Here is a 22,396-nt window from a genome sequence, read left to right as displayed (position 1 = left end):
ACCAGAACGTCACACAGTACTCCATGTGCGGCCCCACCAGTACCCTGTACAGTTGCAGCATAACCTCCCTGCTCTTAAATTCAATCCCTCTAGCAATGAAGGCCAACACTCCATTTGCCTTCTTGATAGCCTGCTGCACCTGCAAACCAACCTTTTGTGATTCATGCACAAGCACTCACTCCCGTTCCTCTTCACAGCAGCATGCTTCAATTTTTTAACCAAATAATCTGATTTTCCATTTGTTCCTCCAAAGTGGATGATCTTGTATTTACCAACATTGTACTCCATCTGCCAGATCCTTGCCCACTCACTTAACCTATCTATACTATACTATACTATAACCTATACGATTACTGAGGGCCTGTGCTACTGAGCTGGGAGAACCACTACAGCGCATCTTCAACATGAGCCTGGAGCAGAGAAGAGTACCCAGACAGTGGAAGACATCCTGTATTGTCCCGGTACCGAAGAAACCACAACCAAAGGAGTTGAATGACTTCAGACCTGTTGCCTTGACGTCGCACGTGATGAAGACCATGGAGCGGCTGATAATACAGAATCTGAGGCCACAAACCAGGCACGCCCAGGATCCTCTTCAGTTTGCATATAAGGAGAAGGTGGGAGTGGAGGATGCTATCACGTATTTGCTGCACAAATCACTCTCTCACCTAGAGGGGGTCAGTTGTGCTGTGAGGATTACATTCCTTGACTTCTCTAGTGCCTTTAACACCATCCAGCCCAAGATCTTAAGGCACAAACTAACGGAGATGGGAGTAGACCCTCACATGGTGGATTGGATAGTGGACTACTTGACAGATAGACCTCAGTATGTGCGGTTGGGAGACTGTAGGTCTGACACGGTGGTCAGCAGCACAGGGGCGCCGCAGGGAACCGTACTCTCTCCGGTCCTGTTCACCCTGTACACATCAGACTTCCAATATAACTCAGAGTCCTGCCATGTGCAGAAGTTCACTGATGACACGGCCATAGTGGGGTGTGTCAGGAATGGACAGGAGGAGGAGTATAGGAAACTGATACAGGACTTTGTGATATGGTGCAACTCAAACTACCTGCGTCTCAATATCACCAAGACCAAGGAGATGGTGGTGGACTTTAGGAGATCTAGGCCCCATATGGAGCCAGTGATCATTAATGGAGAACGTGTGGAGCAGGTTAAGACCTACAAGTATCTGGGAGTACAGTTAGACGAGAAGCTTGACTGGACTGCCAACACAGATGCCTTGTGCAGGAAGGCACAGAGTCGAATGTACTTCCTAAGAAGGTTGGCGTCATTCAATGTCTGTAGTGAGATGCTGAAGATGTTCTATAGGTCAGTTGTGGAGAGCGCCCTCTTCTTTGTGGTGGCGTGTTGGGGAGGAAGCATTAAGAAGAGGGACGCCTCACGTCTTAATAAGCTGGTAAGGAAGGCGGGCTCTGTCGTGGGCAAAGTACTGGAGAGTTTAACATCGGTAGCTGAGCGAAGGGCGCTGAGTAGGCTACGGTCAATTATGGATAACTCTCAACATCCTCTACATAGCACCATCCAGAGACAGAGAAGCAGTTTCAGTGACAGGTTACTATCGATGCAATGCTCCTCAGACAGGATGAAGAGGTCAATACTCCCCAATGCCATTAGGCTTTACAATTCTACCGCCAGGACTTAAGAACTTTTTAAAAGCTATTATTAATGCTTTTTGAGACGGTGATTTAGATGCATATCATATTTTTTTTACTGAGTTAAGTATTGTATGTAATTAGTTTTGCTACAACAAGTGTATGGGACATTGGAAAAAAAGTTGAATTTCCCCATGGGGATGAATAAAGTATCTATCTATCTATCTCTCTGCAGACTCTCCATGTTCTCTGCACAATTTGCTTTTCCACTCAATTTAGTATCATCAGCAAACTTAGAAACACTCAGTCCCCTCTTCCAGGTCGTTATATATATTGTGCCCAACACTGACCCCTACAGCACACTGCTCACCACTATTTGCCAACCAGAGTAACACCCAGTACACCAACTCTCTGCTTTCTATTAGTTAACCAATCCCCTATCCATGCTAATACATCACCCCCAACTCTATGCATTCTTATCTTAAGGATAAATCTTTTATGTGGCAGCTTAGCAAACACCTTCTGGAAATCCAAGTAAATAACGCCTATCTGTTCCCCTCTATCTACTGCAATTGTTATATGCTCAAAGAACTCTAGTAAGTTTGTCAAACAGGACTTGCCTTTGCTGAATTCATGCTGCATCTGCCTGATAAATCTATTTCTTCCTAGATACCTTGCTATTTCTTTTTTAATGATAGCTTCAAGCATTTTCTCAACTACAGATGTTAAACTAACTAGCCTATCTTTACCTGCCTTTTGCCTACATCCTTTTTTGAACAGTGGCGTGACATTCGCCATCTTCTAATCCACCAAGATCTGCCCAGAGTCCAGTGAATTTTGGTTAATTATCACCAAAGCCTCTAATATAACTTCTGCCATTCATTTCAGTACCTTGGGATGCATTCCATCAAGACCAGGAGACTTGCCTATCTTCAAGCTCACTTTTGCTCAGCACTACCTCTTTAGTGATAGCTATTATATTGAGGTTCTCACCTCCCATCACAACCACAACATCTCTCTTTGGCATGTTAGACGTGTCTTCCACTGTGAAGACCAACATGAAATACTCATTCAAAGCCTCTGCCATTTCCTCATTACCCAATACTCAATTCCCCCTTCTTGTCTTCCAAAGGACCTACAATCACATTAGCCACCCTATTCCACTTTATATAATAATAAAAACTTTTTACTGCCCGTTTTTATATTTTGAGCCAGTTTATTTTCATAATCTATCTTCCCTTTCTTTATTGCTCTCTTAGTGGTTCTTTGTTGCTTTTTAAAGTTTTCCCAATCTTTCAGTTTCCCACTACTCCTGGCGACTTTGTATGCATGAGCTTCTAGTTAGATGCCTTCTTTTATTTCCTTAGTTATCCAAAGCTGGCTCTCCCCACCCTTACTGTCCTTGCTTTTAACTGGAATATACTAGTTAAAAATCTCTTTAAAAGTCTTCCACTGTTCCTCAATCATCCCACATGTAGCCCGTGTTCCCTGTCTACACTAGCCAAATCCTCCTTCATCCCATTGTAGTCTCCATTGTTCAGGTATAATACATTGGTTTTAGATCTAACTATTGCAGCATTTGTATGAGAAATTCAATCAATGATCACTCTTTTCAAGAGGATCCCTAACTACAAGATCACTAATTTTACCTGTCTCATTGCACAGGACCAGCTCTAAGATAGTACGTTCCCCTGTAGATTCAGTAACATGTTCAAGGAAGACATCACGGATGCATTCTATGACTGCCTCAACCAACTCGATTCACTCGATCTATGTGCAATTTTTGCAATCTATGTGCAAAAGTCCCCCACTATAACTGCTGTTTCATGCCTCAGATATTTCTCTGTTTATTGCCCGTGCCACTGTAATGTTATTATTCTGCGATCGATAGACAACTCCCACCAGTGATTATTTTCCCTTTACTATTCCTAATATCTACCCAGATGGATTCAACATTCTTCTTCTTAGATTATATATCACCCCAATCTCATCTTTAATTAAGAGCGTTACCCCACCTCCCTTATCTTCATGCCTATCCTTCCGCATTGCCCGATATCCTTGGATATTTAATTCCCAATCCTCTCCACCCTGCAACCACGTTTCTGTAATGGCCACTATATCATACCCTTTTGAATTGATTTATGCCACAAGTTCACTGACCTTGTTTCGAGTACTACTGCAAACTGTCGAAACCCCCCCCCCCCCCACCGCCCATCCCATTTAGATGAAAGCCCTATCCACAGCCCTAGTTATGTGTTTTGCTGGGATCCAGGTCCCATCACGGTTCAGGTGGAGCCCATCCCATTGGTACAGTTCCCTCCTTCTCCAATACTGGTGCCAATTTCCCATTAATTCAAACCCACTTCTCCCACACCAATCCTTGAACCACTCATTTAACTCTCTAATCTTCTTGCCCCTATGCCAATTAGCACATGGTACAGATAGTAATCCAAAAATTTGATTCTGCTTTTTAATTTAGACCCTAGCTGCTGAAATTCCTTCAGCAGAATGTCTTGCCTATGTTGTTGGTATCCTGGATCTTTCCCCTCCCACTGCAAGTTCCTCTGCAGGTCAGATCAGAGACTGCCTGCCTGGTGTCAGTGGTCACATAACCAGGACTCGTGATATGCACCAGCTACTCATACGACCATCCACCACCTGCTCCCGTGGCTTCACAAGATCCTGATCCGGGGGTGGGGGGGGGGGGGGGGGTCACATCTACATTTGCTGGAAATACAAATCACACAGAGGAAGCAAATATGGGGCAAGCACAAGCTATCCATGGCAACGTACAATGCTTCAGGTTGAGGCTCTCCGGTGGTCAGGATCAACTATCGATGTGTCCTAACTATCTACGTTCAGTCGATACGCAAGCCAGGCAGTACAATTGAAGAGCAAGCTGTTACGTGCTTCAATAAGGTTCAAAGTAAACTAATTACCAAAATACATTTATGTCACTATACACAATCCCGAGATTTATTTTCTTGTGGGCATTCTCAGTAAACACAATAGAATGAAAGAATGACTGCCCCCTCCATTCAATGTGCAAAAGACAACAAACTGAGCAAATATGAAAAGATAAATAATAGATAAATAAATATGAATACCAAGAACATGGGATGAAGAGTCCTTGGAGGTGAGTCTATAGTTTATGGGAACATTTCAGTGATGGGAGTGAAGTTGGGAGAAGTTATCCCCTCTGGTTCAAGAGTCTGATGGTGAGGGGTAACCTCTGTTGCTGAACCTGGTGGTGCAAGGCCTGAGGCTCCTGTTACCTTCTTCCATCAACCATCAGGCAGCAGTGAGAAGACAGCATGGCCTGGGTGTTGGGTCGTCCCTGATAATGGATGCTGTTTCCTTCAACAGCTTTTCATGCAGATGTGCTCAGTGGTGGGGAGGACTTTACTCATGATGGGCCATATCTGCAACTTCTTGTTGGATTTTCCATTCAATGGCGTTGGTGATGCAACCAGTTAATTTATCCTCCACCACACATCTATAGAAGTTTGTCAAAGTTTTACATGACATGCCGAATCTTCGCTGGTACAGGTGCAGGCCAACCCTTCTGTACAGGTCCCACCTTCCTTGGAAGAGACCCCAATGATCTACAAATCTCATGCCCTCCATCCTACACCAACTCCTTAGCTACATATTAAACTGTATAATTTTCCTGTTCTGGCCTTACTAGCACGTGGCACGGGCAGCAATCCTGAGATCACAAGCCTGGAGGTCCTGTCCTTTAACTAGGCACTTAACTCCCTGAAACACACACAAAATGCTGGCGGAACGCAGCAAGTCAGGCAGCATCTATAGGGAGAAAGCGCTATCGACATTTCGGGCCGAGACCCTTCGTCAGGACTCGATGATGGTCAGTTGATAATGTGTAGGGGAAGAGGGGGGGAGAGAGTAATTTCTTGCCCATCAAAATCCTGTGTTGCTTGAATTTCCAGCATCTGCAGATTTCCTCGTGTTTGACTCAACTCCCTGAACTCCCTTTGCAGACCTCGTCACTCATTCTACCCATGTCATTGGTACTTACATGGACCACAACCTCTGGCTGTTCACCCTCTGACTTAAGAATGCTGAGAACCTGATACAAAATATCCCAGACCCTGACACCCGGGAGGCAACACACCATCCAGCCAAAGTGTGAACACGTAACTATATCCATTTGCTTCTACCACGCCCCAATCCACATGACAGATTTCCACAATAAACACACAACACAATACAGACAGAAAATAGATACATGGCTCCTAAAGCCCGAATAGACACAAGGCTCCCACACAAGTGTTCATCATAAACAATTTGATTTTGCAATTTTGATGGGCAAGAAATTACTCTCCCCCCCCCCCCCCCCCACTCTTCCCCTACACATTATCAATTGACCAACATCAAAGCAGGTTCCTTAAGGTTGTTTTAGCCAGGACTGGTTGTAGGGATAAGCTCCCACTACCTATTAAATGCTCCCAATGGCATGCATTGCAAATAGACTCAGACAACCAAGTCCAGCTCCGCCTGGCTTTAACTACTAAGCCTGGTGGAACCGTTTCTACTGACAGGAGAACGGGTAAAGGCAGGTTACTGACACCTTAAAACCAATCACTTTGGGCAGATGGGGCTCGCCAGCTGTGGTTGGCAGCTCATCTAGGATAAGGAAAACCCTGATCTCAAACCCCCAGTGCCTTGTGGCTCTACCCACTCATGGGGAAAGCTTTGGGGGCAAACCCCAAGGGAATAAATCTGGGGCTGGAGTCCCAGATGCAGTCTTACATTGTTCACTGCTGACTGGCAACTCCTGCGATGTTGCTGGTGCCAAACTGTATCGGTCTCTGCCGTTCCTTTGGACTCAACAGTTCCATGGGGTGGGGGGAGGAGGCTTCATGAGCAAAAGCTTGCTCTCCATGTCATGCTGACCTGGCTCGCGTATCATGTTTACGGCTGAGACGCAAGATCCATAGTCAACACTGACCAAGGAAGGGCCTCAATATCAAAATAAATTACATGTTCCCTCATCACACTGATCATTGTGACACCTCACTCTCTGTGTTCCAAGAAACTAGAGACGGGCAAGTTTCAATGATGCTTCCAACGATAGTTTAAATGACCCAAATGGAACCTAGTTGCTGGTTCATATTCCAAAGCCAACCAAGCCACCTTTATCAAAGCATACAGTTTAAAAAAAATAAACACAATTTCAAAGAAGGAATTCATAAGAATGCCAATGACTAGTGATCATCAAAAGCAATCTTTTACCATCAACATCCAAGAGGTTACGAGATCTGTTTGTCAGCCTAAATGCAAACTAAAGTTTCCTGACGGGAAATTAGAAACATAGAAAATAGGCGCATTTGGCCCTTCAAGCCTGCACCGCCCTTCAGTATGATCATGGCTGATCATCCAACTCAGAACCCTGTACCTGTTTTCTCTCCATACCCCCTGATCCCTTTAGCCACAAGGGCGATATCTAACTTCCTCTTAAATATAGCCAATGAACCGGCCTCAACTGTTTCCTGTGGCAGAGAATTCCAAAGATTCACCACCCTCTGCGTGAAGAAGTTCTTCCTCATCTTGGTCCTAAAAGGTTTCCTCTTTATCCTTAAACTGTGACCCCTCGTTCCGGACCTCCCCAACATCGGAAACAATCTTCCTGCATCTAACCTGTCCAATCCCTTTAGAATTTTATACGTTTCAATAAGATCCCCCCTCAATCTTCTAAATTCCAGTGAATATAAGCCTAGTAGATCCAGTCTTTCTCATATGAAGGTCCTGCCATCCCAGGAATCAATCTGGTGAACCTTCTCTATACTCCCTCTATGGCAAGAATGTCTTTCCTCAGATTAGGAGACCAAAACTGCACACAATATTCTAGGTGCGGTCTCACCAAGGCCTTGTACAACTGCAGTAGAACCTCCCTGCTCCTGTACTCAAATCCTTTTGCTATGAATGCCAACATATCATTTGCCTTTTTCACTGCCTGCTGTACCTGCATGCCCACCTTCAATGACTGGTGTACAATGACACCCAGGTCTCGTTGCATCTCCCCTTTTCCTAATCGGCCACCGTTCAGATAATAATCTGTTTTCCTGTTCTTGCAACCAAAGTGGATAACCTCAAATTTATCCACATTAAATTGTATCTGCCATGAATTTGCCCACTCACCTAACCTATCCAAGTCACCCTGCATCCTCTTAGCATCCTCCTCACAGCTAACACCGCCGCCCAGCTTCGTGTCATCCGCAAACGTGGAGATGCTGCATTTAATTCCCTCGTCTAAATCATTAATATATATTGTAAACAACTGGGGTCCCAGCACTGAGCCTTGCGGTACCCACTAGTCACTGCCTGCCATTCTGAAAAGGTCCCATTTACTCCCACTCTTTGCTTCCTGTCTGCCAACCAATTCACTATCCACATCAATACCATACCCCCAATACCATGTGCTTTAAGTTTACACACTAATCTCCTGTGTGGGACCTTGTCAAAAGCCTTTTGAAAATCTAAATATACCACATGCACTGGTTCTCCCCTATCCACTCTACAAGTTACATCTTCAAAAAATTCTGTAAGATTTGTCAGACATGATTTTCCTTTCACAAATCCATGCTTTGTCCAATGATTTCAGCTCTTTCCAAATGTGCTGTTATCACATCTTTGATAACCGACTCTAGCATTTTCCCCACCACCAATGTCAGGCTAACCGGTCTATAATTCCCCGGTTTCTCTCCCCCTCCTTTTTTAAAAAGTGGGGTTACATTAGCCACCCTCCAATCCTCAGGAACTAATCCAGAATCTAAGGAGTTTTGAAAAATTATCACTAATGCATCCACTATTTCTTGGGCTACTTCCTTAAGCACTCTGGGATGCAGACCATCTGGCCCTAGGGATTTATCTGCCTTTAATCCCTTCAATTTACCTAACACCACTTCCCTACTAACATGTATTTCCCTCAGTTCCTCCATCTCACTAGAGCCTCGGTCTCTTAATATTTCTGGAAGACTATTTATGTCCTCCTTAGTGACAGAACCAAATAGTTATTCAATTGGTCTGCCATGTTTTTGCTCCCTATGATCAATTCACCTGTTTCTGACTGTAAAGGACCTACATTTGTCTTGACCAATCTTTTTCTTTTCACGTATCTATAAGAGCTTTTACAGTCAGTTTTTATGTTCCCTGCCAGCTTTCTCTCATAATCTTTTTTCCCTTTCCTAATTAAGACCTTTGTCCTCCTCTGCTGGTCTCTGAATTTCTCCCAGTCCTCAGGTGTGCCGCTTTTTTTTTTGCTAATTTATATGTTTCTTCTTTGGACTTGATACTATCCCTAATTTCCCTTGTCAGCCACAGGTGCACTACCTTCCCTGGTTTATTCTTTTGCCAAACTGGGATGAACAATTGTTGTAATTACAAACCAAAGTAGTAGTGATTCTCTAGGAGGGGAGAAACGGTGCATATTCATTTCATCCGAGGGTGTCTCACAAGGCTAAGTCAATTGGGGTTATCTGTACTCTGGAGAGTAATAGAGTCGATTCCCATTTCAGGGCTACAACTGAGATAACTAACTCACATGTTAGCAAATTAAAGGCTCACTATTAAAATACAATCACATCCAAGCAACAGACGCAAACGACTCCGTCAACGGGCCACTTCTGGGTTGGGCAGTCTCCTCTTAGGAATAAAATCAATCCTCTATCCATGCTAATACGTCACCCCCAGGTAAACCCAGGGCAGCGGTGCGGCCTAACTGGTGTACCCAAGCCTGGGACTCAGTTAGAGACAGTGCGGCGGATCTGCTCCGCCGCCCAACTACCACCACACAACCGAGGCGTCGGCAGAGGTCAGGTCGCCGGCCACGTCAACCACATCAGTCTCCGCTCTCGGTTACCGATCCACCAGTCACTCACCCGAGCACCCAATATGGGTCCAGCGCTGCTGCCGCCCGGCCCGCTGTCGTAAACGCGACCACAGCACCGCACCGGGCGTGGGTGTCGCTGCGTCTGAACGTGCGGGGGGAGGGGCCACGCCGCCACCGTGCGTGCGCGGCACCGCATCGGGGAGGCCACGCTGCCCCCGTGCGTGCGCGTGACTGCGCGTCGCGCTCTCCCGCTTCCCCAGCTTCAGAATGAACAGCCAGACCCAGGGTGGGGATAGGTCTCTCTACCACAGGGGGGCAAGGTGCAGCACCTGCTGATACCCCCGATCAGAGTCATGTGAAGCAGGTGGAGAATACAGTATCACAAGTCCTGGTTATGCCATCAATGACGCCAGGCAGACAATCTCTGAAGAGTGTTGATAATGGCTGGAGTCACCCGTCTTGTAAAGACACTGCCCAGAAGAAGGCAATGGCAAACCACTTCTGTAGAAAAATTTGCCAAGAACAATCATGGTCTTAAAAAGGCCATGAGCGCTCATGCCATATGAAATGGCACATAATGATGGTGAGGCCATGGGAGAATTGAATTTGAATTGAATTGACTTTACTTCTTACATCCTTCACATACATGCGGAGTAAAAATCTTTACGTTATTTCTCCGTCTAAATGTGCAATCATAGTAATTATAATTTATAATAAATAGTTTGGGTAGAGTACAGTAAGTCAGTATGAGTTCATCAGTCTGATGGCCTGGTGGAAGAAGCTGTCCCAGAGCCTGTTGGTCCTGGCTTTTATGCCGCGATAGCTTCGCAGATGGTAGCAACTGGAATAGATTGTGGCTGGGATGGCTTGGGTCCCCAATGATCCTACGGGCCCTTTTTACACACCTGTCCTTGTAAATGTCCTGAATCATGGGATGTTCACAACTACAGATGCGTTGGGCTGTCCGCACCACTCTCTGCAGAATCCTGCGATTAAGGGAGGTACATTTCCCATACCAGGCAGTGATGCAGCCAGTCAGGATGCTCTCAATTGTGCCCCTGTAGAAAGTTCTTAGGATTTGGGGGCCCACACCAAACTTCCTCAACTGTCTGAGGTGAAAGAGGCGCTGTTGTGCCTTTTTCACCACACAGCCGGTGTGTATAGACCACGTGAGGTCCTCAGTGATGTGGATGTCGAGGAACTTGAAGCTGTTTACCCGCTCAACCCCAGATCCATTGATGTCAATAGTTAGGCCATCTCCATTCCTCCTGTAATCCACAAGCAGTCCCTTTGTTTTTGCAATATTGAGGGAGAGGTTGTTTTCTTGACACCACAGTGTCAGAGAGATGACTTCTTCCCTGTAGGCCACCTCGTTTTTGTTTGAGATAAGGCCAATCAATGTAGTGTCATTGGCAAATTTAATTAGCAGATTGGAGCTACGGGTGGAGATACAGTCATGGGTATACAGGGAGTAAAGGAGGGGACTCAGTAAGAAACTCAGGTGGATAGGTGTATGAAGGGTAGATGGAACTAGGTGGTGGGGAGGGTAACAAATCCAGGTAATGGGGAGAGAGGAATGGGCAGGGGAACAGAAGGAGAGAGAACCTCAGTGGACTAGTGGGAGTGGGAAAGGAACGCAGGAGGTGTGACTTACCTGATACAGGAAAACTCACTGGTTGTAGTCTAACCAAACAGGATATCGGACACAAAATGCTGGAGGAGCTCAGCAGGTCAGGTAGCGTCTATCATCATCATCATTATGTGCCGTGCCGCGTGACATGTGTGTGTGTGTGTGTGTGTGTGTGTGTGTGTGTGTGTGTGTGTGTGTGTGTGTGTGTGTGTGTGTGTGTGTGTGTGTGTGTGTGTGTGTGTGTGTGTGTGTGTTTGGATTTCCAGTATCTACCAAATTTCTCTTGCTTGACTATGATTGTTTTTGGCAATTTTTCCTGCAGAAGTAAAGTCCAAAGATGTACTGATTGGTAGGTTAATGGTTCATTGTGAATTATTCTGTGATCAGGCTAGGATTGAACCGGGGGATTGCTGGCTCACTTGACGGACCAGAAGGGCCAGTTTTGCTTTGTATCTCAATAAATAAATAAATAATTGTTGTTGGTGACATTTCTGCTACTCCCATATAAATCTCTGTTAAACCTTTCTTTTCTACTTGATTCATTACCTTCTCCTTTTGCCCAGTGCTATCATCTCCCATCATTTTACTTTTATTACCCTGACCCCGACAAAAACCAAATCTCATTCCTTCCTCAATTGATTCTTCTTCCTGCTTCTTACTTTCAGCCTTAAAGAAATATACATCACAAAACCAGGCTCTTTGGCCCATCATGTTCATGCTCACCATCAAGGTCCTGCCAATACTGATCCAATACCAGCTCTTGATTCATTGCTACTGATGAAAGATCACTCACTTTATTCCAATAATCCTGTCTCTTCCTTTTCCTAATGCTTCCTGACCTTTTTCCATATGTTCAGCCTTGTCAGTTCTTATGTCAAAATGCACTTAATTGACAAAAAGCGTAAGGGAAGGTCCTTGCATTCGAGTGATCTCTCTCTCTCCCTCGACGCTGTTGGCAGAAGGTGCCATAGCAAGTTTTAATCAGCATGGATTGTAGATTTGGACCCTCAGGCTTACGATGTGTTCTAGTTCTGATTGCTCTTTCTCATTACTACTTCTGAGCGATTTTTGATTTGGGGCAGCTTGCAGAAAATTTACACTGAGTTGAACTGCACTGAAACATGCCTTTTGATTTTGTGTTTTATGTTGTGTGTCTTTGCTCATTTCTTTTTTTGTTGGCATTTGTGTGATTTCTTTTGCACTTGGGGGTGGAGGTGGGGGGGGGTGCTGATTTTTAATATTTTCTTTGAACAAGTTGGTTCCATGGTTCTTCCCTGTTTTGTAACTGTCTGTGGGGAAGACAAATCTCAGGGTTGAATGCTGCATACGTACTTTGCTGATAAATGTTGTTTGAATCTTTGAGAGCCATGAAAGGGACTACAAATCCAGGCTTTGTACTGAGGCCCTAAATTGGTCAGGATCAACCAGGGTTGTTCTGTCCCAGCTGTCTACATGATACACAAGCCAGGGCAGTAGGATATGGAGAGCAAGCTCCCCCTCTCCATGTAGCAAGCTCTCCCTCTCGGCAGAGGCCAGGAGTTGGACTTGGCAGTCAGAGGCTATTCGAGGCATACGCCATTGGGAGCATTCTATAGTGGGAGTTAATTCCCAATAGCACGCTGACTATAACAAGCTTAGGGAACCACTTGAGGTGGTAAGAAACAGGATGGGAGAGGATTTGATGACTGTTTAGTTGACATGCTGCTGATAAATTGTCAGAATTGACAGCAGAGTGACACAGCGGAAGAGGGCTGGGCCCATAACCCAGAGGTTATTTGGTCAAAACCATCCTCTGCTATTTCAAAGTACATTTATTATCAAAGAATGTATAAATTATACAACCTGAAGATTAGTTTGCTTACAGGCAGCCACAAAGCAAGAAACTGGAAAGAATCCAATTAAAAAAACATAAAGACCAACATCCAACGCGCCAAAAGGGAAAAAAAACACAAATCATGCAAGCAATGAAAATGAGCAGCAACATCGAAACTAAAAATGAGTCCTTAGGTACAAACCCCGGAGCAGCCTGGGGTAGGCCCAGCTTCGGTATCAGCCTATCATATTAGAAGGTATGGAGCACAGCAGCTGGGGCCAGACTTCATAGCCTCAGCGCCATGGGCAGAGGAGTCACCGGCGTGGGAGAGTGAGCGAAATTAGCTCTCATCTCATCTGAACAGTTTATTGCTCCTCACAACAACATGCCGGAGGAACTCAGCAGGTCGGGCAGCATCCGTGGAAACCAACAGTCAACGTTTCAGGCCGAGACCCTTCATCAGAACTGAAGAGGGAGGGGGCGGGGTCCTATGAAGAGGGTGGGAAGAAGGCTGGTAGGTGCCAGGTGAAAAACTAAGGGGAAAGATCAAGGGGTAGGGGAGGGGATAGGCAGGAAAGGTGAAGAAGGAATGCAAGGGGAAAGCACTATGGGTAGTAGAAGGAAATGATAGGCAGCTGGGTTGACCAGGAGTCATTCCCTTCAGGACTTGGCCGGAAACATTGGCAGTTAATTCCCATCCACAGATGCTGCCTGGCCTGCTGAGTTTCTCCAGCACATCGTGTGTATCCCCCTAATTCTTAACCCCTACCAACCCCTTAGCTTTTGATTTGCTAAGTGGAAGGTCTTTATGCATTGTTGGACTCTGAGCAGCTTTCTTAACTGAACCATCAACTCACTCCCTCCCTCTGACGTACAGGAACCCATTAAGAATCCGCTGAAACTCGAAGCTGCAGCCTCGGCTACTTTCGGCAGGAGCCGAAGGGTCTCGGCAGTTTCCGGCGGCGTTCGTGGGTTTCCGTGAGGGGATTTTTTTTCCTCTCGGCTCTCTCCGTGCGTCACGCCGTCGACGGGCGCCATGTTGTCGAGCTGTTTTGTTCAGTCATTGTGTAATGGAGAGAAACCCGGGGGTCGGATCCGCACAGAAAAGCACCGAGAAAATATCAAAACGCTTAAACAGAGCCGGTTTATTTCCTATCTCTAGAATCAGTGACAGCTCAGTTGCTGGTAATTCTTAGAGGCAGACAAAAGCGAGCGAGAGAAAATGTCTCTCGAAAGCCTCAGCCTCACCTCCTCCAACAAGCAGTCCCCCAAAAACGAACACACCATCAACCTCACTGAGTCAGGAGACGAAAGGTCGAGTAAAAACAACCTTTTTTATCCAACATTTCGATATTTTATATCTTTTTTATTTATAAAAACAAACAAACAACAACCAAAAAATTCTTTAACAATCCACCAAGGTTTATTTTTATGAAAAAAGTAAGGAAACCTTGGAAACGGAAGGTAGAGGAATGTATCTTTGAATTAATATTTTTCTTTTTAATCTCATTTTAAATCCTCTGGAAAAGTTTATTCGCTCGATTTAAAAATATATATATATTTATATATATATATAAATAAACCAGGAATTTGAGGGAGGGGTATTTGAGGCCTATTTGCATGCTTGGGTGGAAGAGAGCAATGCGGATGTGTCTTTAATGCAGAGGAATTATTAACAGGAGAGCCTGTTTCTGTTATTGCATTCGAGTTTAATTATATTAATGCTTAATTATTTTTCCGATATAAATACTCTAATAAATGGAACCCATTTAAAGGACATCGGCAAGTGACCTTTGAACTTTGATTTTTTTTTACCCAGCGTCCCCATGTAGCTTGTAAATAGAGAAACATTTATAATTTATTTTATCCCCTCTGTTGTGATGTGTTGGTGGTGATTTGCCTTTAAATATGCATGGTATATTAAAATATCTCTTGTCCTTATACAAATTGCAGCTGCCTAATATGTATTTTATTTGTTCTGGTGACTTCAAAAATCTGTTAGTATCCAAAGCAAAACAAAAACCCATCTTCTGTTTGTACAATATTGCGAAGCTTTGATACTGTATCCTTTCCTGTTTTCTTTTCAAGAAGACAGAGGTGTCATTCTTCTAACTCTTTTCACTGTCTTCAATGTATAATTGACCCCTTGGTATACATTTTTTTAAAATATCATTTTCTGTGTTGCATGTCCATGAACAGTGTTGTCATTAGGATTTCAATAAATTGTAATGGATATGTAAAAGTTCATTCCATATCCACTTGATCCAAAAATGTACAGTATACTTTTAAATTTCACCATTCTGGTTTCTGGTTTTTTCTTTGGGCATAAATAACACAACACTGAAATATTTTAAGTCTATGTTCAATTATGTGCAGTAACGATTTGTTCTATTACCCTGCTGACAACACTGGAACGTTTTAAGAGGATGCAAAGAGGGTGTTGCAGGAGGTACTCAACTGCATTTTAGGCAATATATTCAGAATTAAAATTCAACATTGACAGGTTCTGCTTTATTATAATTATCTTGTCCATAAACAAAACCGTAATTTTATCAATGCCCTGGAGTAAATCACCAAAATCATTTACAAGTCTTAAAACAGGTGTCATTATGTTTTAAAAGATTAGAGTCCATTTTCTGGGTAAGTGCAAGCACAAAGATCTCAATAACTTAATTTTGTATACTATTACTTAATTAGATTTTAAATCAGGATTTTAAAAAAGTTAACATGATATGTGTGTGTGCCAAAAATATGTTTTCTGGTAATCCTTGTCAGTAATTATATATATCTCGGGGAACAATAAGCTGAGAAATGTAGCAACACTGAAATTTAGGATTCCTGATCATAATTGGGATCTTAACAATTACCAATGTGTTTTTTGTTTTCTCAAAAAAGTAAGGAAACCGTGGAAATAGAAGGTTTCCTTGGTTGTTGATGAGAATGCTAAAAACAAAAAGTGAATATGTTTGTTATGTGATGGAGGATTACTCCAGTTTAGTCTCATGAGTTCTGCTAATCCTTGCTGTTGATCTGAAAACTATTGGCACAATCAGGTAAATGTCCACCAATTTGCAAAGCCAAAGTCTTGTGTAGGGGAAAACTTGCACTGTTCATTGGGAAATTAAAGATCATTTTTAAAAAAAGGATGATAAAAATGTAGTTCATGTTTACTTATTCTGTTTGCGGATCGCCACTTTGTAATTGTGATTAAAATCTTGGATTGTAATTCTATTATTAATGAAACAAGAATAACTCCTTGTGTTGGTTTTTAGACAGAGAACAGTCTCAGTTGAAGAGAATTTAACTGAGACCATGTTTATCTCTGTACTTTGATAAATGTAATTTGTATGAGTTGAAATTTCTTTAATTGGTTAGGGAAGGTGGTTCATTGGCATCATTGGTAAATGTTCTGTCTATTTGCTTTGTTCCATTTCTTTTGTTCAAGTGCTGGCCAGTTCCCAAAAATGTAGTGGGATTAATAACTCAGGCTTTTATTTTAACTGTTCGGGGGACTCATGATAGATCAGTTACTCCTGTAGCATGTGTTTGGTGGCAGTCTGATATATTATTAAAATGCAGAATACTATGAGAGATTTTTAATTTTTATTCCAGCTAGTTTCGACACTACATTCATTGTACTTTTACATTTAATCTCAATAGGTGGTATGTCTCCACTAGACATCACATCATTGAGTCAGAAGGCCCCAGGTTGTGCTTTTGGTTTGTGCTGAAACAGCTAATCTTAACTAGCATGACAATACAGGGTCTCAGTAAAAAAAATAGAGTTGTCTATTATGGAACGGGCTGTCTACAATCACTCATGAATAGAGACCTATCTGAGAGTATTCAGAGTACTATATTGCATCATGAATAGATGGTTGTAAGAGAGGGATGAAGATTGGGGGAGGGTAGTGGTTAATGTAGCCACAACAGTTGCATTCTCTAATGCTAAGACATGAGGCATTTAATTCCTTCTGCTGCTTTTGTTCCCAGTAGACCATGCTCTGTATGCTTCCTTTATGAAGACCCCCATTTTATGAAAACAAGTTGTTAGCTTTATCAGAATAGATTGCTAAATGCAGTTGGCTAGGCTCCATTCTTTACAAGATGTAAAGAACATAGAACAGTACAGCACAGGAATTGTCCATTCGGCCCACAATGTGTAGATTCACTAAAAATATTTTATTTTAATTTACTCTTATTGCTCTTTATCATTGATGGTGTCTTGTGTCAAAATCAGTTACTTGTTTGCTAATCAGTACACCACTAGTGTCGGGAAGTTATAGTCATTTTTCGCTGATCAGTACACCATTAATGTTCCACAATGAACCATAATACCTCGTAGGAATCTGTGTTTTTTCCCCATAATCAGCTGGAGTCTTAAGGATATTTTTTCTATTAAATAGCAATTTCAAATCCAACCAGGGTTTTAACTATGTTAAATACATATAACTAATTTATGTTTAATGGATAATTTTTGAAGATAAGTTAATATACTGGCTTACATTCCCTAACTTATTGCCTGGGTGGATTGGAGCTGCTTCATTCTGAAGTTAACATTGCTCTTGAGACAGGTTAGTAGTAATCTGGAACATTCAGAAACATCAGCAGTTTCGTTTTAATATTTGAACTGCTGACACACCTTGCAGACACTTATAAGTCTTTAACCCAGTTTTAATTTGAGGGAGATGCATCATATATCTAAAATTTTAACCTTTCCTCACTTTTAATGTAATTTAAGTTCTCTGTTTTATATGGGTTTTATCTGTAACTGTGAATATGACTGTGAAGTTTGTCTGAATGGAGCAGGAAGTCAGTACAGTGTATCATGTTCCCATGTATTGTTCCATTTTTAAGCCTTGATATAACATCTTTTACCTAGAAGGAAAATAAATTTATCATCCTTTTGCCAGCATTGTTGCGTATTTGCCAATTAGCAGGTGTACAAAGCATTTCATTTCCTTCTTCATACCCCTGAGACTTGAGTTTGCTCAGATTCTGCCTAATGGGAATTGTAGCTCTGCTTTTGCCATATTGGAATATCAGAAATTTGAACTTAAAGTCAAGATTCCTTTTCTTCATGCAGGCTGAAAGATGGTCCAAGTTCTGTAATGTTATTTAAACTAATTTGCATAAGCAGTGAATAAATGAACTGAAAAATCAGCAACAACTTGTTTCAGTATGGCGTCAAATAAACACTACATTGTGTTTCATTGAAGCAGACTTGGAGAGAGAAAAAAATTACCCTGAGCCATAGGAAGTGGATCAGGAGGGAGCAATGGAATCATTTCAGAAGTTAGGGATTTATGCCTGAAACTACACACAGCGAGGCAAGGAAGTGGATGTGCCCAAGCCGGCAAAGCTGAGTTACACAGAAACCTCTCACGGTTGTGGGACACTTACATTTTAAGTGTAGGTACTCAGTCTAGGAAAGCTATATTCTCATTGCCTTGAGCATGTGATGCTTTTCAGAGCACCTGTGCACAGATGTCCTTGCGCATATGGCAATAAACTTGACTTTGACCTTGGTATACATTCACTGCGTCAGGGTGTTGCTTATGTCAGATATTTATGTTTCATGTATGTTTCCCATTCTATCCAAAATATAGTAAACCAGCTTGTTCACTTTTGAACAGCTGTATTAAAAGCCACAGTTTACAGAAAAATAAGCAAAAAATGTCTTAAATAGTGTTTGCTTTATGAAAGAGAAAATCAGTGTCTTTAAAGTGTATTGTTTAATATCCAGAATTTAATCATGTTCCCTGTTTAATTTGCTCATAGAAATATCCAGTCAGGAATGTAAAATCACCTTTTGTGCTGTTTGATCTTTCTCCCACCTAAACATTACTGAGTCCCACTGCAGTCCAACCTTTGGATTCCTGCCTGAGTGTGTGGATTTTTGATGTTGGCATCTTGGCAATAGAGTTGATCCTTGTCCTCATCAGAAATCCACATTTTCCATGTAGTAATCTTCACACTTGTTGTCCTGGCTGGTTCTCCCACCATGTTTGGGAATTAAAGTCAGCATCAATATTTCTACCTCATCTTTGCTGAGATTAGTTACCTCAAGGCAACTGAGATATCAAAACTTGCAACCTTCCTGGGATACTTGCAACATTCCCACTTTTTTTTAACAGCTGTGAGAAACCAAACATTGTTCTGAGCAGGAAATTTTTACATGGCCTGAAAACTGCACGGCATCTAAGTGAAATAGTTTAAAATTGGACTAATAACTCTGGCATGATAGCATAGTGGTTAGTGTAAAGCTATTACAGCTCCAGTAACCTGGTTTCATTTCCTGCTACTGTCTGTAAGGAGTTTGTACATTCACCCTGTGACCTGTGGGTTTCCTCCGGGTGCTCCGGTTTCCTCCCGCACTTTCCAAAGACATTCAGTTTAGTAAGTTAATTTGTCACATGGGTGTAATTGGCCCAAAAGGGTTACCATGTTGTATCTCCAAATAAATAAATAGATAAATATTAAGCCGTGCATGCAAACATTACATAGCAAAATTACAGTTTCAAAGTGTATCAGATGCCTTTCATAATGCATAAAATTTAATTGTCAGTAATTTTCAATTAATGAAAACAGAAAAAATTGCAGGACCTCAAAATTGGAAATAAGAATCGAAAATTCTACATCAAGCTTCAACTGTGGAAAGACCCTGGGTTCCTCCAGCGCTTGGTGTGTTTCGCCAGATTCCAGAATTTACAGTCTCTTGTTTGTACAGTCAGTCATCTGAATTAACTCTTCAGATTGGAGACCCTTTGTGAGGATCTAAGATTACTTTTTAATTAATTTACACAGCCTCTGAGAATAGGATGTGTTCTGTTTCTCATATGGATGTACTGGCACATAGAGAGTGCAGCATTTTTGCAGATAGAGATGAGGGCTGAAAATAAGGTCATCCATGAAAAAATGATGTCCCATTGTTTGGTTTGTGCTCCCTTCCAATTGAAGCAACAATTAATTTTGATAGTTAACAAGGTTGATGAAAATTATACTGGGATTGAAATCTTATCATATGAGGAGCATTGATGGCTCTGGGTCTGTTCTCCCTGGAATTCAGAAGAATTAGGGGAATCTCATTGAAACCTATCAAATGGTGAAAGGCGTCAATAGAGTGGATGTGGACTGGATGTTTCCTGTGATGGGGGAGCCTAAGACCAGTGGAAACAGCCTCAGAATAGAGGGGCATCCTTTTAGAACTGAGATGAGGAGGAATTTCTTTAGCCAGAAAGTGGTGAATCTGTGGAATTCATTTTCACAGGCAACTGTGGAGAGCAAGAGGTTGATAGGTTTTTGATTAGTCGAGGCATGAAGGGATATGGGAAGACAGGCAGGAGATTGGGGCTGAGATGGAAATGGATCAATCAAGATGAAATAGCGGAACAGACCCAAATGGCCTAATTCTGCTTCTATAGATTATAATCTTATGATCTTAACTTTCTACAGTGAATAATAATTTTTTTGTTAAAGCACCTGAAATGTACTTAGTCTTATTGAACCCAAGTCCACTGAGAAAACAAAGGGTTTATTCATAAAACAAAATTATTTTGTTTTTAAACAAAACTGTATTTTAAAACTTTATTAACAGGTTGCTTAATATCATAGTGTTAGGTTTTTGTTAATGTACATGCTATTTGAACTTCAAGAGTAAAATTTGTATCCTACTTCTAAACCCTCAGAAGAAATGGATGGTAGTCACTAATAATCTTAAATATCTACAGCATTCTTATTCCTATAACTTGATTACAACTGCTGTTATGTCTCATTTGGTTCCAAACATCCTTTTTAATTGATTTTGACTTTCAATTTACCCACATCATCAATCTGTCACACTGATATTTACTATATTCATTTTTTTGATATTATAGAGAAGAAGGTGAACTAGAGGAAGGAGAATTGCAAGATGATGGCGAGGAAGCGGATGTTCAGGAGGAATCCCAAGAAAAAGTCAAGAAAGATCAATCAGATAAACAGGATTGGGATCATGAAGATGATGAGAAAGATAAGGACAAAGCCCATCGTAGGATGAAGAGAAAGAGGAAGAAAGAAAGAGAAAGAGAAAAAGAAAAGAAGAGATCAAAAAAGAAACGAAAGTCAAAGCATAAGGTACTCGGTCCTAAAGCTTAGTATGAACTTGAGATTTCCAGAATATGGGAATATGGGGTCAACTTAATCTTTAAACATGCAACACGCGCAAAATACTGGTGGAATGCAGCAGGCCAGGCAGCATCTATCGGAAGAAGCACTGTCAGGTTTCGGGCCCAGACCCTTTAGATGCTGCCTGGCCTGCTGTGTTCCACCAGTATTTTGTGTTTGTTGCTTGGAATTTCCAGCATCTGCAGATTTCTTCGTGTTTGCGTCTTTAAACATGCATATGTTTTTGTAACTAAGCCTTAAGATTTTATAAAATTGTGCATAAATCTAATGCATTTGATAAGGTACTCCATGCAAAGCTTATTGAGAAAGTAAGGAGGCATGGGATCCAAGGGGACATTGCTTTATGGATCCAGAACTGGCTTGCCCACAGAAGGCAAAGAGTGGTTGTAGATGGGTCATATTCTGCATGGAGGCCAGTGACCAGTAGAGTGCTCTTTGTGATTTTTATAAATGGCCTGGATGAGGAAGTGGAGGGATGGGTTAGTAAGTTTGCTGATGACACAAAGGTTGGAGGTGTTGTGGATAATGTGGAGCACTGTCAGAGGTTACAGCGGGACATTGATAGGATGCAAAACTAGGCTGAGAAGTGGCAGATGGAGTTCAACCCAGATAAATGTAAGTGCTCCGACAGCGTGCTGTGTAAAGTGAGTCCAAAGATGGAAGATTGGTTTGTGTGATGTGTTAATAAAATATTTGGAATGCAATAGCAGGATTGAACAAATCAGAGTGAGTTTATGAGAGTGAAATTGAGACTTTATTTGAGGATGCAATTACTGGAATACATAAGGGAGAATCAGAGGATATATGTATTTGAACGTCCAGTAGACTTAACTGTTTTTAGACCCAAAGTCATGGAGTCATTGAGCTGGAAGTAAATCCCACCAAGTTAATGGAACCTTCAAGCAGCCAATTAAACTAATTCTTCAGGTCTTTGCAACTCCCTTCAGAGTAATGGTTCCGCATGGATTAGATGGGCCATCGGGCCTGTTCCTGTGCTATAGTGCTTTGAGTGTTCCAAAACAATGTTGTGATGTGGTAGTATTGTAATTTTTCCAGCAAACCTGGTGAGTTTAAAGGGAGAATGAGAAACAAAAGCTGGAAAGTTTCAAGGGCGTGTGATAATCTGGCGCTTATGTCTTAAAGAGAATGCAGAACTGAGGCTGAACTTACTGTGACGGAAAGTTCAAGAAACAGCAGCCAGTAAGCTAATAGAACATTGGGATTTCCAAATAATTGGATAACAAAGTTTTAGTGTATCATGAAATTACATATTATTTTACTTATCCTGAACCATTCCCCAGATCTTTGTTTAAACCCTCTG

The 22,396-nt window shown here is 42.1% G+C and overlaps 2 protein-coding genes across 5 annotated transcripts in view; one reads left to right on the top strand and one right to left on the bottom strand.

Moving 5' to 3' along the window:
* The window catches only part of supt5h (SPT5 homolog, DSIF elongation factor subunit), a 73,587-nt gene extending 63,958 nt beyond the window's left edge, over nt 1-9,629 (bottom strand). For both annotated transcript variants that reach the window (XM_073029382.1, XM_073029383.1), the window contains exon 1: nt 9,516-9,629. The gene's annotated coding sequence lies outside the window, so the exon portion shown is untranslated. The remainder of the gene's footprint in view (nt 1-9,515) is intronic.
* Nucleotides 9,630-13,933: 4,304 nt separating this feature from the next.
* Nucleotides 13,934-22,396, top strand: part of zc3h4 (zinc finger CCCH-type containing 4) — a 45,061-nt gene continuing 36,598 nt past the window's right edge. For all 3 annotated transcript variants that reach the window (XM_073029381.1, XM_073029380.1, XM_073029379.1), the window contains exons 1-2: nt 13,934-14,223; nt 20,787-21,024. In XM_073029381.1, the coding sequence (XP_072885482.1) occupies nt 14,132-14,223; nt 20,787-21,024 (330 nt within the window). In that variant the 5' untranslated portion in view covers nt 13,934-14,131. The remainder of the gene's footprint in view (nt 14,224-20,786; nt 21,025-22,396) is intronic.

The sequence above is a fragment of the Hemitrygon akajei genome, chromosome 25, assembly GCF_048418815.1.
Source record: "Hemitrygon akajei chromosome 25, sHemAka1.3, whole genome shotgun sequence".
Classification (NCBI taxonomy): domain Eukaryota; kingdom Metazoa; phylum Chordata; class Chondrichthyes; order Myliobatiformes; family Dasyatidae; genus Hemitrygon; species Hemitrygon akajei.
Note: the sequence above shows the minus strand (reverse complement) of the source record. Positions and strands in the feature narration are given on the sequence as shown.